General features: G+C 53.0%; 1 protein-coding gene across 3 annotated transcripts in view; it reads right to left on the bottom strand.

The window, feature by feature from the left end:
- Window positions 1–378: 378 nt before the first annotated feature.
- KIAA0232 (KIAA0232 ortholog) overlaps window positions 379–14,924 on the bottom strand; it is an 81,282-nt gene continuing 66,736 nt past the window's right edge. For 2 of the 3 annotated variants that reach the window (XM_044267831.1, XM_044267832.1), the window contains exons 7-9: window positions 8,828–8,936; window positions 4,291–4,388; window positions 379–2,178 (exon numbers count right to left, since the gene is read on the bottom strand). In XM_044267831.1, the coding sequence (XP_044123766.1) occupies window positions 1,999–2,178; window positions 4,291–4,388; window positions 8,828–8,936 (387 nt within the window). In that variant the 3' untranslated portion in view covers window positions 379–1,998. The remainder of the gene's footprint in view (window positions 2,179–4,290; window positions 4,389–8,827; window positions 8,937–14,924) is intronic. The other variant, XM_044267833.1, reaches the window with a different exon arrangement.

Below are 14,924 nucleotides of genomic sequence, written 5' to 3'. Positions count from 1 at the left end.
TTAATTCCCTTGCCCATTTTATAATCCATCCCCGTTCCCCGTGGAAGGTGCACTGTCTTCCCGCCAGTGCATGAGGAAGTCGGCACCTCGGCCACCTGGAGCCCTGTCTTGATAAAAAGCAGCTGTCCAAAATCAACTGAGCTAAAGGTTGTATCTGAAATATATTTATTTGGTCTCTGCTACATAAGCAACGATTTCTAGAATGATCGTCACTGTAGTGATTTTAGGAATTTACAACTTCCAATTCTTTTTTGTCTTTGCTGTTAAATTATATTTCAGTGCAGATGCTAATCACTTTTTAGGAAGCTCTGGAAGAAAGAAAAATACATAAAACCTTATAAAGTCTGTAAATAAATAACAGCAACATAAACCTTACATGCACACACACACACCCCTGCACACGTACACACACACACGCGCACGCGCACACACACACACACACACACACACTTTAAAGTGTCATAAGATGTGCCGAGTATGAACAAGCCCTGGCGTGTGGTGAGACCCCAGCCCGCCGTCTGCTGGGTTTCTCCCAGCGAGGACACTGAAGCCAGGGCGGCTGTGCAGCCCTGGAGTCATCTGTGTCCTCAGTTACAAGCAGGCAACTGCACCCACAGCTCGGAGCAAACCAGGGATCGTCCAGCCACTCCAGCTCCCAGCTAGCGAAGTGCACGTGTGCACCACCTGCCAAGACTCACGGTGAAGCCGTCTCGTCCACGCCAGACTTCTCTGCCATTCCTGGTGTTACGGACACGCTAAACTGATTTTACACATTAGGTTTTGTTTGTTTGTTTTTTTAAATAGAAAAACAATTTGGTTTTACAACACTGCTCCTCGTAGCTTCATCTGCTGCCCACCGGCGTGAAAACTCGAGGTGGCGGCCATCCTGAATGGACAGGACTTGGAGGAGACGGACTGACTGCTCAGCCCCCACGGAGAGCGGGAAGCGAGTCCCATGAAGCCATCACAAAGGTCTGGAGAAAGGACGTCTCTGCCCGCCCCCAACCCACCACACAGAACTTGCCCAGAACATTCTCGCCAACACAAAATGAAATCTAAGCTCTACTCGATCACAGCCATGACAGCGGCTAGCTGCAGCAGCCAGGGCTTCTCTGGGGTGACGAGGCGGCCTGTCCTGCATATCAGACATTTATAATTTGGAGTTCTGGAGGCTTCGATTCAATGGAGGTCGCCAGAAAATCATGATCTGCAACTAAGACCCTCACCACAAATAACCCTGAAGGGCGTTTGGCGCAAAAGTCACCACAACATCAAACAGGCCGGGAGTACGCCCTTGCCCTGCTCTGCCTCCGCTGCTACCCCGCACCTCAAAGCCTTGGCTCCTCCAGTTAGCAAGAAAGTCACAAACCATAGTATCTTCCATGATACTTGAGGGGGGAGAATCCTAAGAGAGAAAACAGTATTTTGTAAGTCTCTAAAAGCATACCCTTGTGGCTCCTACGGCAAATGTACACGAGAGCTGACCTTGTGAAGCCCGTGGACGAGTCACCCATGCTTCCCTCTTGCCTTGAGAAAGACCCCAATCCATGGCAGGGGTGGGTGTTATATCCCAGTTCAAAGAGAACAAAGCCTAAAGGTTTCAAAGCTCAAGTCTCTGGAGAGCAGCAGTGGCCGCGGACACCGCGGCGCTAAGGTGACAGTGACCGGGGCTGCAACTGGAAGGACAGACAGCAACTGCGGTCAAGATGTGGAAAGCAGGGTTGCTTCTAGACAAGCACATGCACACCCATTCTTGATTTGACAACACAATCTAGTCTATTTCAGATAGCCAAGAATTCAACAGCTTGGAAAACAAAAAATCTTCAACAGGATAGCTGTCCTCAACTCTAAAATAAGCAGAAGAGAAAGATAATTGCTGATCTGAATCAGTTAATTGAAGAAGAAACCTAAGTTGTTGCTTTAGATTAACAGGCCTCACAAAAGGGTATTTGCCATCACATATCGCTCTCAAAAAATAATTTGTACTATGCTGCAGGATTAAAGATGAGTTCGAGAAAAGAGCTCTTCTTCGCCAGGGTCCACCCACTCGCCTCCGCCCTCCGAGCCGGAGCCATCCGAGCCGGAGCTGGCGCTGGAGTAGATCTTTCTGCGGAAGCCGCTGGGTTTTGCCCCGGCACCTCTCTCTCCTGCACACCTTGCTTCATAAACAGAAGACACCTGGGATGAAAGAAACAGTTTTCAACAGATCAAAAGCCAGACTTTTTTCCCAAAGGGCTACATGAAACACTCCCGACATACAGAGGGCAAACAGCAAATCGCTGGCTTCCTGGGGAGACCCACAGGTGACGAAGAGCTGCACTGCTTCGGGGCAAAACCACCACACTCTCCTCTGCGATCCAGAAAGCGGCCAAAAGGCTGATTCTATACATTGAGTCCCTGGGACAAAACGTTCCAAGTGTGAGGACTGACTGCACGAGCCAAGGTATGAGGGCCACCTCGCTGGGGGCTGGGCCAAGCACTGGGAACCTGCGGAGGTCGGCGCAGCCGTGTTGTCCCAGGGCTCACATTCTGGGAGAGCCCACAGCAAACTGACCAAGCAACAGCACAGCAAACCGTGGTTTTTGTAAATGGGGTGCTGTGGTCAATAGGGGAGGCACAGGCAGGGGACACACACACACACACACACACACACACACACACTCTCTCTCTCTTTCTCTGACAGCTGTGGCAGGGGAGGCCCTCTGAGAAGCGTCCTCACCTGAAGGCTGAGAAGCAAGTCTTGTGTAAGGAACAGCCAGAGCTTGCCTGGGGGCTGGGCTTCAGAAACTGGAGTTCTAAAAACTCTCTATTGTGTGGGACTGTCCCCCACACACCAGATGGTCAGCATCTCTGTCCCCCAGGACACTGACTACAAATGGAAGCCCCTCCCTAGTCACAGCAACTACCAATGCTCCCCGAACCCCGTCAGACAATGAGTGACACCACCCTCCCTCTCCACGGCCACCTGCAATGTCGCACCCCCCACCCCGAGGTGATCAGCAAAGCTCCTGTCCCTCAGTAGCCAGAACCGGGTCACCCCCACCGGCCAGTTATAGTAACCAGCGACATCCCGCCGCCTCTCCAAGTCACAGTAATGAGCAACGCCCCCCACCAGTAACCAGCACACCCCCCAGTCACAGTAGCTAGCAATGCCCCTCTCCAACAGTAACCACCCCCCCATCATACTAGCTAGCAGTACCCCTTCCCCAGTCACAAGAACCCCCATCACAGAACCCAGGACCACTCCCCTCCTCAGAGTAGCCAGTAGCCCCCCATTTCCAAATGGCAGCACTGTCCCTGGTTGGGACCCCTGAGGCAGCAGCAGAAGACAGGCACAAGGAAGGACAGGAGAAGAGAGGATGTGAGGCCAGAGGCACACGAGGGCAGAGCACGACAGGGCCTTTTTCTGGGCAAGGCGCAGGGACAGAAGGCCATTCTGGTTAGGAGCGGGAGTGGCTGAGTCCCCGCGGAGGCTCAAGGCTCAGGTCTGCACTTTGCGGTGAGGCTGCACGGCCTCAGACAGGACGTCCCGAGTCTATGCAGAATGGCACAGGGACAGCCCCCCCATCAGGCATTGTGAGGAGCAGTGAGGGGGTGCTCAGCCTGGACAGGGTGCAGGAGGTAGGAGAAGGGGAGGGAGGGGTGGTCAGGGCCAGGGGCCAGAGAGCGGCTCCCAAGCATGGGTGTGGCAGCGGGGGTGCCACAGGGCACCCCCCACAGAGGTGGGAAAGATAGGGCCATGGGTGCCAACACCCTAGGGTGCCCTGGGGGAAAAGTCCTCACAGGACCAGCGCTGACACAGAAAAGAGACAGGTGTCCTTATTCACCCACCTGCCTGCCTAGCAGGAGCTCACAGGCCTGGTGGGGAGGCAGTGCTACAGAAACCAAAAGCAGTCCGGTGTCAGGGCTGAGGCCAGAGTGCCACACAGGGCATGGTGAGGGCAGAGGAAGGTGGGGTCCATCCCTGGAGCTCACCAGAAGGCTCTCCCGGTGCTGCCCACCCAAGGGCTTCTGGGGGAGTGCCAAGGTCCAACTGGTAGGCAGGAATTACCAGTGGAAGCACTGGGAATGACAGACTGGTGGTAGCAAGGGCAGGAGTGTGGGAAGCTTTGGTAGTAAGCGGACAAGGTGGGAGGAGATGAAGGTGGGGACTGAGGGCCTGGGAGCTGGGTCACCTGGGACTGGCAGGGGAGTGGTGGGGGGGAGCTCCCAGGGCTCCCAGGCTCCAGCCTGAGTGGCAAGGAGATGTGGCTGTTAGTAAGTTAGTAAGGAGGAGGACAGTCCACTTACCCTATTAAAATCTAACAGACGCTCTTCGTTACTGGGTATGTCTTTACCATCTGGACACTCTTCTATACCATTCTCTCCCTTGGCATTTGTATAACAGTCTTAATCATTTTGAATGGAGAAGGGAAAAGAGGGAAAGGGGGGGAAATTTCATTAAGACACAGTTATGAAACATACATTTTTGTTTCATTTTTTGCTGAGTCAGATCAGTTAGGTTTACCACCACTTTGGAGAGTTGAAACAGTCACTAAAAGCAGACACGCGCACACCAGTCAGCCAGGTATGCACGAGCAAAATGCTATGTCCATTTAAAAATTCTAATAAATTGTTTATTGAGTTTTTAAAAGACAGGCTGGCATAACCAGACATGCCTATTTTCCCAGCATGAGACAATCATTCAACAAAGCACAAATTCACAGCTGTACTAGGGTAAGCCCTAGAAACACAGGATAAAGACCAACAAGGCCTGAGCTCTCACAAGCGTACGGAGTGCAGAGGGAGACAGACGATGGAGTGCATGTGTGTTCATCTAACAAATGAACAAAGGGGCTTCCAACAGGAGGAGTGCAGTGGGAAAGACAGAACAGCAACCACCTTGTCTGTTCCCTCTCAAGCCAACATCACGCTCATCTGCCCTGTATCTGAAGGACAGGGAAGAGAAAGGAGGCTTGTGGTCTGAGTAGGCAAGCAGCCCACAGAAGGGGATGGAACTGGAAGATGGAATTAGAAGAAATCAAAAAGATCATTTAGTGCAAAAGTTCTCAGCCCTGGGAGCGTGAAGCCCAGCCCGCCAGCCCAGGCCCCACCTGAGATCCTGACGGATCTGGTCAGGGCCAGGTGGTTCTGATGCGCAGCCATGGCTGACCGCTGCCAGTCTCAATCCAGACCAGCGTTCCCAAAGAGCTGCGGACACACAGTGACGAGAGAGGAGACAGCTGGTAGGCCCAGGGAAGACCTGGCTTGAAATCACCGTGTGCAAGTCCTGTAATGCCCCCAGTGAAGCATGTTTCCTGTTGACTGTGGTCCAGTTACCACGAGGAGTTCAAGGAGATGACATGCTCCCCATGTGTGACACAGGAGCGGACAGGACCGATGCTCAGTGACCGCTGTGCCCTCGTACCATTGGGAGTTGGCCACATCACATTCTCCACGACCTTTAGCTCTCTCTGCCTGCCTCAGGATCTCGAAGTCACCAGCTCAGGTTCACGAAAATAACCTGGACACCGGGGCTACACACACGTGAGCGGACCCCTGCTTCTGCACTCACCTGCAATGTAACTGGCTCTCTTTGAGCCCTGGCTCCCTCAGCTCTAAAACAGGATCACCATCTGCCTGCCTGGGGTCCTGTGCACAGTAGAAGAGGTGACGCGCAGGCAGCCTCAAGAACAGCGCTGGCATGCTGGCTGGTGAACCAAGACCCCAGCTGGCTCGACCACTCAGCTCACCTGGCCAAGCACCATGGGGCCCATGCACCCCGCCAGCTCGTCACCATAGGAACGGTAACGGTCTCCTGGACTAGGATATGCCCTGGGTAGAGCCGGAGCCAGCCCTCCCGTCAGGATTCTGTATGTACAAAAGTAGCTCATGACACCACAGATGTCAGAAATGGGCAGTGGTGACTGTGGACAATATTCTTTGTGATCTGCCCGTGGACGGCTCCCGTGTTCCAGGTTAGGACCACGTGCCAGGCCTGTACTATGCACATTATCTGTCAGAAGTACCCCCTTGGGGAAGAACTATTGTTAGTCTTTTTCTACAAACCCAAACAATGGAGACACAGGAGGTCTGGTCACTGCCCCAGGTCTACCAGCTGGCCATGGAGGCCCTGGGCTCCAGCTCCGTTTCGTCTCCTGAACCCTTAACTGTTATCTGTATGGTTTCCCTGCAGGGCTTTCTCCAGAAGACTGAGCTAACACCCACACACTTACAATGAATGAGCCTTCCAAAGTTTCAGAATTCAGAGCGTGAGCTCTGGAGACCACCACTCAGGACAGACCCGTCATGGCTTGGGGTGCGCAAGGCCCTCATGCTCTGGCTGCTGGCTTCCGGCAGACCATGTCCCCACCACGCTCTCGCGTTGCTCCCCTCTGCCAGGCACACTGGGGTACACCAAGCACATCCTGCTCCAGCACCAGCCAGAGGTGCTGCCCGGGCATCTCCCACTGCAGGTGGCCCCCACTGCCACAGGGCTCATGTCCTCACTCCCTCTGCTGGTGCTGGGATGTTAGCTCATCAGGAGGGCCCCCAGGGCCTGGCACAAGGCAGGCCCATAAACAACACCGGATGTGGCTACATCCATGAAGGCACAGGTGGCAGGGTGCAGGGCTCAGACTGGCGCCCCGGCAGCAGGGTGCTTCGATCAGCTGGCTCACTCCGAGTCTCCACCTCCTGCCTTACCAGAAAAACAGATGATCCCTCTCCTCTCCAGGGAGGCTGGGAGCTGCCAAGTCACCCCTGACTCACGGGGCTTGTTATTAACCCCCAGCCAGGCTACAAGAGACTCCAGTCACTCGTGCTGAGAGGGCAAGAGGCTCCCCATTTTCCTGGCCAACCTGCTCCTGAGACAGCTCGCCCCACCCCCACAGGCCGTGAGAGTGAGGCTGGTCATGTCATGGTGACAAGGTACCTGCACAGGCATTTAATGCATAGCTGTGAGGCGAAAGTCATTCCAAAGCCTGGTGGCCATTATCTACCCACTGAGAGTCTCTCTGTCACTTCACATCAAAACATGCGCCATGCACTAACCATCCCTTAAGGACCCAGGCTAAAGGTCAGGACTGACTCCTAACTAATGACAAGAAACCAGACTAAGGCTGCCCTTGACACACTAATGAAGCTTGAACTCAGCATCTGAGAGCCATCCTAAACCCTCACAGGGACTGGTCTTCTGGACCCCCAGCGCTGCCTACTGCCACTTCCCCCTGTCCGTCTGGCTGCACCACTCTGGGGCACTGGGCCTCCCTTAGCTGCATTCCTGTTAAACTCACCGGCGACTAGACACTCGCCGGGTATACAGAATGAATCTAGGTCACGGCCAGATCTGGACTCCCCTGACCCTGGCGCCTCCCTGGGAACCGAGGGAAGATGGTCTGGATGCGAGCCTAAGCTTGCCAGTTAGTGCAGGATTCTGGATGAACCGTCAGACCGGAGTCTCAGCGCCTCCTTATCTGTAAACTAGTGCTGCTGCCTCCCAAAGCTACGGTGGAGCCTCCATCAAAGGAAAGCCTGGGAGCACCGTAAACCAGAGAAGGCAGCCCAGATACTAGCTCAGAAGCGGAATGACCGCTCTCTAATAAATGCAGTTAAATAAAGACGTTAAAAATGAAGACTCCGCCTTGTGCTCTTTCTGACCCAGCAAACCTCTGGGAAGGAGGAAGGCAGGCTCTGGCGAGGGCGTTCAGGGGCTCACAGCACAGAGAGAAGCAAAGAGCACCCCCACCACTGGTGAAGGCCAGGCTGCACAGGGAGGCCAGCGCTGGCGGCCCGAGAGCTGGACCGAGCCAAACATGGCAGGCAGTGAGCAGCGCCACGGGCTCCACGGTCATTTACATGAACCGGGAGACACGACGGACACGTGCACGTGTGAATACTAACCAACGGGGTATGTGCCACTTCCAGCTCCGATGGCAGAGACTGTTAGATGGCACAGCCCACGGCAACCCCTCACTCCCCACCAGGCTGGCGGAGTTTTCATAGTTGCCAGGCATGTCCTCCCAGGAGGCTCCCAGACCCAAATCCCCTTCACCCAATGTGCTCCTGCTCTGTCTGCCCCCTGCAGGTGCCCCTCCACCCCCTCCTGCTGCTCACGCCTCACAGAGTCACCCCTGAGGCCCTGGAGTCCTCGACTGAGACCTCTCCATGCTGTCCTCCCATACCACCCCTGCAGGGCCTGAAGCAAGGTGTTGACCCAGGCCTCCCAGACAGCCCTTACCAGGGGTCCAGAACCCCAGCTGGTACCAGAGCTATTCTATCCCTTCTCCACTCTGCTGCGAGTACTGTCCTAAAACACACACAGACCTGACAGCCTCCAATTTGCTGTCTTCTCAGTGGCCGTCCCTTCCTGCATACCACACTCCACCCATACCAGCGGTACTCCCGCACCTCCAGCCAGGCTTCTTCCCTGCCTGCCCTTCTGGCCTCAGTTACCACCCAGCTGGGCCCACTTGGGAACACTGGGCCCAGAGACCCTCTTACCCTCCTGCAACCTGACCCTTTCACGGGGTCTGCCATCCCCACCTTCCCCACCTTGGTGGCTTCCTGAAAATCCCCCCACAATATTCCCCAGGATTCACAGAGATCTTGAACAGGTCTTGGTAAAGGCCAGTCCTGCTTTTATGCATTTCCATGCCTTTCCCCACATTAGGCTAAGGGCTGGCTCCAGTCCTCACTCATCTCTGCGTCCCCGGGGCCTGACAATGCCACCACCCAGAAGCCTCCTGGTAAGTGCCTGGCGAACTGCTATTCACAGTGAAAGAATGTATTGTTCTTAATGACGAGAAATCCAAATGATGAACCAATGACCTAACACAGGCCTCCTTACCTTCACACTCTGACGCAGGAAAGAGAGGAGAGTACAAGGCTTTTTCCCACCAGGTTTGCTTTTCTTGACTCCTATTCATTCCTTGAACATCAGTGTTCAATACGGGAAACTGTTTAGGTTAAACAAATATGAAAAAAAGTTTACAAACTTTCAGGATAAAGGAGAAAATTCAAATATTATTAACTAGGAACTACAAATCCAGGATTTTTAAACTGATGAATTTCATTTTTAATATTGTTCTAGACAAGTGAATTTATTTATTTATTTTTAGATGTTACTTTTAAGTAATCTCTATACCCAATGTGGGTTTCAAACTCACAACCCTGAGATCAAGAGTCACATCCTCCACTGACTGAGCCAGCTGGGTGCCCCAACGAAGTAAATTCAAAAGGCCTCAGGGTTGGGGCACCTGGGAGGCTTAGGTCACAATCCCAGAGTCCCAGGATTAAGCCCCGCACTGGGCTTCCTGCTCAGCAGGGAGTCGCTTCTCCCTCTGCCCCTACCCCATACTCATGCTCTCTCTCTCTCAAATAAGATCTTAAAAAAAAAAAAAAAAGTGTTCATAACATATAAAGGAAGTTTTTTTGAGAATGAAGATCTCTAAAAAACAGGACAAGGGAAGCCTGGGTGGTTCAGTGGGCTAAAGCCTCTGCCTTCAGCTCAGGTCGTGATCCCAGGGTCCTGGAATTGAGCCCTGCATCAGGCTCTCTGCTCAGTGGGGAGCCTGCTTCCTCCTCTCTGCCCACCTGTGATCTCTGTCAAATAAATAAATAAAATCTTTAAAAAAAAAAAAAAGTTAAAAAAAAAAAAAAGACATGACAAAACCCTTTCAAGGCAAAATATCCCCAATTAATATCCAAGACAAGGCAAATTTCTAGATTTGGGAAACGCAGAGAAATAAAAGGGCGACCCTAAGTGTCCACTGGTATGAGACGCTCCAGGGAAGAGAGAGGACCCTCTTCTTCACACACTCTGCAGGAAGGAGTCAAAGATGACAGCACAGGATGAAAGAAACTGAAGAGGCAGAATTACCAACCTCCATGGCTTTTTAACTCCATTATGTGCTTTCCTGAGAACCAGAGGATGCTGGGACTCAAGCCAAAGAAGGCCTGTGGACCCCGTCTGCGCCCCCTGCTTCAGAAGACATTCTCACCATGTGTTCAAGCTTAAAACCTGAGTGCTCTTAGCAAACAATGACTGTCAGTCCTCTGACAGGACTTTGTTCTTCTCTTACATGTGAACTGTCTTACAGGTAAAAGACTTTTTGATTCAATGAGTTTATTATTTAACTAATAGGAAACATCTCAAACCTTCATTTTTTTTTCACTTCACATAATTTTGCAGGAAGAAATATTCTTAAGTGAGACACTGAAGGAAAACGGTACCCAGCGTGGCCAGTTAACTTCACTACCTTCTCCCCCAGCTTCCTCCAACAACAGTAGTCAGCACCCCTCTGTTATGTAAGCAGGACAAGACTCAGCTTCATGCAAACAAAGCCACAACAGCCAAGGTCCATGGCTAGTTGAAGGACTTTAACTGCATTTAGCATATAATTCACAAAACCCCTAGACTTTTCCAGAAAAGCCTTCTCTCCAAGGCGCACCTACTCTCACTATCTGGAAGGAGCAAGAGGGCTCCCTGGACAGAAGAGGTGCCCTCCTCCCAAAGGCACCACTGCAGGCAGATGGATTTGGAGGCAGCAAGTTTCTACCTGCAAAAGAAAATGTCCCCAGCAGCTGTGCAACGATTAGTGTTTACTCGTGCGACCCTGTCCCAAGACCGTGGGAGTTGGGGCAAGGGTAAGAAAGGGAGGGAGAGACAACTCATCGCAGGGTGTGGGAGACGGCTGGGAGAGCAGGCTGGAGAGGTCAGCATGAACGAGAGGAAGCTAGACAAGAGTAGAGCGGGAGAGGCAGGAAGCCCGTTAGGGCAGAGCCCATGCCCTGACTGTCTCTGTGTCTCCAGCACAGGGCCTGCACAAAGTGGATGCTTGAGTCCGCTAGCCTGAAGGAAAGGCTCTCCCCCGACGCAGTTCTCTGATTATGTGGCCCACAGTCCTCCACCCTCCTTGCCCCCATCCTGTTCAAGTCATGCCGGTTTCTGCTCTAGTTTTAGGAAATTTTCTGCATCCTCCCCTTGAAAGTCAGTTCCCAAGGCAGAGTTCTCTGTCCTGTTTTGTGCTACACGGAGTACCCCCCTGATGAACATGCATCATCTTAGGACATCGTTGCACAGCAGCAGTGACCATGCTTTGCTTAAACAGCCTCTTCTGGATGCACGGATTCCCGTGTCTGGCTGACAGGGAATGGAGGGAAGGAAACCAGATGAGGCCACAGCCATGGGCGGGGCTGGGCTCTGCTGTCCCTGTGCCGCTCTCCCTCTCCCTCAACAGCTGCTTGGCTCGCCTTCTCACCTGCCAGCCTGTCTTCAGACAGCACCTTCACCGAGAAGCCAACCCTGAGCTCCGGCTTCTTGCGCCCAGTCCTCTAGGCGCCCCACTGCGCTGCAGCCCTGAGCCAGCTCTCCACCCTCTCCAGATGCGGGCACACCGGCACAATGAGTGACAGGCCACGGGCTGTCGCTGAATGTGACCCAGCCAGGGCAGTGCTCTGTGCTGGTCCCCCACACCCAGGCCAGCACTCAGACAGGGCATGCTCCCCAAAAATACTCAATGATGAATGAAATCGTGAAGTAACAGAGAAGACAACAATTTAAGCCAGAAAGCCTGACCAGAAATGTTTTCTAGCAAAGACGGGATACCAGAAAGTCTTTAGAAGCTGGAAGCTGGGTAGGGGGCACCTCCCTACACGCTTACTAAGTCCTCCTGGGTCTGGGAAGACAAAGGTCCCTGCTGTTCCTCTTTGAGTTCTACTCTGGGAAGAGCACAGAGAAGTGCCCCTCACTCACAGTCCGCTCCCACCCACCTGGGTCACAAAAGGAAAAGCCAGCCCATGTAGATGAAGAGCTGCAGAGGGCCAGAGACCAATGAGAGACGCTGCGTGGCAAAGCAGAGCAAAGAACTTAGGCTCTGTCCCTGACGGTGGGCTCAGGGGCAGGGACTCCACCCCTCTGGGCCTATGTGGCCTTCACAGTCCGGGAAGGGGGAAAGAAACCCATCACAGAAGGTCACTGTGGGCATTCAGCGGGATAATAGTGCCAGGGCAGAGTGGGCACAGCACTTGGCACGGGGGGGCCAGGTGCCATACCCCAAGGATGGGCCCCCCCAACCCCTCCACTCATCAGAGCCTTCTGATGCCACTGCAAATTGTGGGCAAAACGGCCTTCTCCCCGGGACTGGACTGCAAACTCCAGAAGGCAGCCCAAGCTTTCTGCTGCTCTTCCATGCTCCTGGACATGTGCCGCTACAGTGCCAACAGGTCAGTGACCAGGAGAACCCTTACACCACAAACTTACGCACAGACACGGGAGGCACACTGTGCTGCTCCTCACCTCCCATTTTGTATTTCAGAAGCCAAGAACTGACCACTGGCAGATGCCCCCTCGTCTTTGCTGATGCTGGTCCCTCTGCCTCGAGTGCCCTGCCGCCTCCTCACCCTTCTGCCCCGGGACGCTCGGATGTGTGCAACCCCAGGAGTGAGCCACCCCAGGTGTGTGCCACAAGTGTCCCTCCACGCTTGCGCTCACACTCATGCTCACTGCTAAGACGGCTTCCTTGGGCTCCCAAGGCCGCCTGCGTGGGTCACCTCCACCATGCCACCTCCCCTGCTCCCTCCAACTACATCTGCCCAGATGCCCTGAAATGTAAGGAACTGGTTTGATAAACCCTAGTACATCTGTCCATACAGTGGAACAGGACACAGAAAATCAGAAAGGCTGATTATAATAAAATGCCATTTCTCCAAGAAGAGAAACAGAAGAGGAAACATATGTGGATGTATCTTTGCCTCTACACACATAAACAGCCTTGGAAAGCCGCACTGGCTTGCAGCTGCCACAGAACACCCTGTTCACGGTACACACACCCTCCCTTAACGTCTGCATTAGAACCAGGTGAATAAATGACCTACTTCAGTTGAAGTAAATGACTACTTCCAAAGCAGTCTTTGTAACTAGACTGACTTGTTCCAGTGTAAGGACGGGGACCTGTTTGTACATGACACCTACTCTAGTGATGAGCATGTAACGGGTAATCAGAAAATGTTTGTTGTACCGACTGAACTAAGTTTCTGAAAAGAATCCATGCTTCTGGACACCAATTCTATTAAAATTCCTACATTCTAACTTTTCTCTTTTCAGGTAAACCCCACACCTAACAGGGCTTGGGAACTCACAACCCTGCAATCAAGGGTCAAGGCTCTGCCAACTGCACCCGCCAGGTGCCCCTAGAGTTCCTACATTTTGGTCCACTTGCTCTGAGCCAGGTGGCCTTGCACTAGTGACCTTTACCACAGGGCTCCCAGACTGCCCTCTCTCAGAAAAAGGGGGAAGATGACTCTCGCTGGAGCTTGCCTGGACTGCCCAGGCGGTGTGAGAGTGGCAAGGCAGACACCATCGTCACTCTGGTCCCTGCCCGGCCCCCACGCTGTCCCTTTGGCTCAGGCTCTCAGCCTTCCCGTCTCTCAGGACGTGAGCTCCACCCAGCTCTACACCGGAGCACCGATACCCAGAGCCTGGGGCCGGGAGCAGGCCGCTGGCTGACAACCCCACAACATCCCTGCGTCCCGTTCTAGCCGCTGAGACCTTCCAAGACAACCTGGAATTCTGATAACACATAAATCCATCAACACACTAGAAAGTGAAGGAATATGGACTGGTATGATGTAGAATCTCACATCTTCCCTCTTTTTCCTTCTTTCCAATCTGGAACCAGGTGAAATACAAAGGTACACAAAGGAATATTTAAGGGTACAAAGCAGGGACAACAAACAAACAGAGGAAGGCTAACAACATGATTGTTTCCCATTCCTGGCAGCTCAGCTTCAGTGTTTCATTGGGACCCAGTGCATGACGCCCCCCTCCGAAGGCTCTCTGGGCAGGCTCCTTGGAGCAGCGACCCTTGAGTCGTCTGTGGGGCTTCCTCCCACCACACGCACTCAGGACCCCCCAAAGCACTTGGCCCCGCAAGCGACGAAGGCACAGTCTGTTTCCATCAGGAGCTTATAACCCAACGAGAGAAAGTACATGATGACTCATGAAACAGGCACTGCAACAGGAAGAGGCACGGGACATGAATAGAGAAGGGAGGCGTTAGTTCTGATGTGGGAGGGGGCGGGGAAAGGGAGAGAGGAGGCATTAGGATGCAGGTCAAAAGCGGGGGCGGCCTGAAGAGAGCCTCGCTGTCTGGGGAGCAGTTAGCAGCAGCAGAGGTGGGGGGAACGAGCACCAGGGTGGAGAGGAGAGAGGACATTCAGCTGCTCTCAGGTCACAGGCAGCATGACTTCCAAGCACCTCCAACAGTCTTTTCACTAAGCTGCTCCTGGACAGAGGCCAGGCACTGCTGATCGAGTATGGGCTGAGAAATGGGCAGATCGCTGCGCTTTTCTGTGAAACAGGTTGTTAGCACCTTCAGTGGTAGTTCCAGCACGCTCCATTTAACCTCAAACCACGTCTCAGAAGTCGTCAGAGGGTATAATGACTCCCATTCACAAAACTACCACCATTAGCCTCATTTTAACGTGCGAGTTGCGGCGCTTTAGGATGGTGCCCTTGGTACACAGTGGGTCTCAGCTCTGTAGGTCCCATAGCGGCTCCTCTGATGCACAGGGACTGGGGGTTTTTACACATACCACCATCTGTTTCAGGGAACTCCACACAGATGTAACTTATTTTGCGTGTAAAACCTAAGTCCTAAACTAATCTGTGTTTCGGGGACTGTGGGATGGGTTGCTACCTCAAAGAGGCCCTCTGTCTCTGCTTCCGAAGAGCACAGGGCCTTCCTCAGGGTGAACAGCCACTTTGTGATCCGTCCGCTTCGAAGGCCGGAATGCCAGGGTACTCGGTTTGAAGCACAGTATGTGCGTATTAAGACAGACTCTTACTATCTTATCATTTTAAAATGTCTTTTCTCTGCACAAGAGGTCTATGGTCTAGTTCCAATTTATAAATATCGAACCCATTTTAAGTCCTGATGTAAAAT

This window comes from Neovison vison, chromosome 11 (genome assembly GCF_020171115.1).
Source record: "Neovison vison isolate M4711 chromosome 11, ASM_NN_V1, whole genome shotgun sequence".
Lineage (NCBI taxonomy): Eukaryota > Metazoa > Chordata > Mammalia > Carnivora > Mustelidae > Neogale > Neogale vison.
The sequence above is the reverse complement of the archived record's forward strand: the minus strand, read 5'-3'. Positions and strand labels throughout refer to the sequence as shown.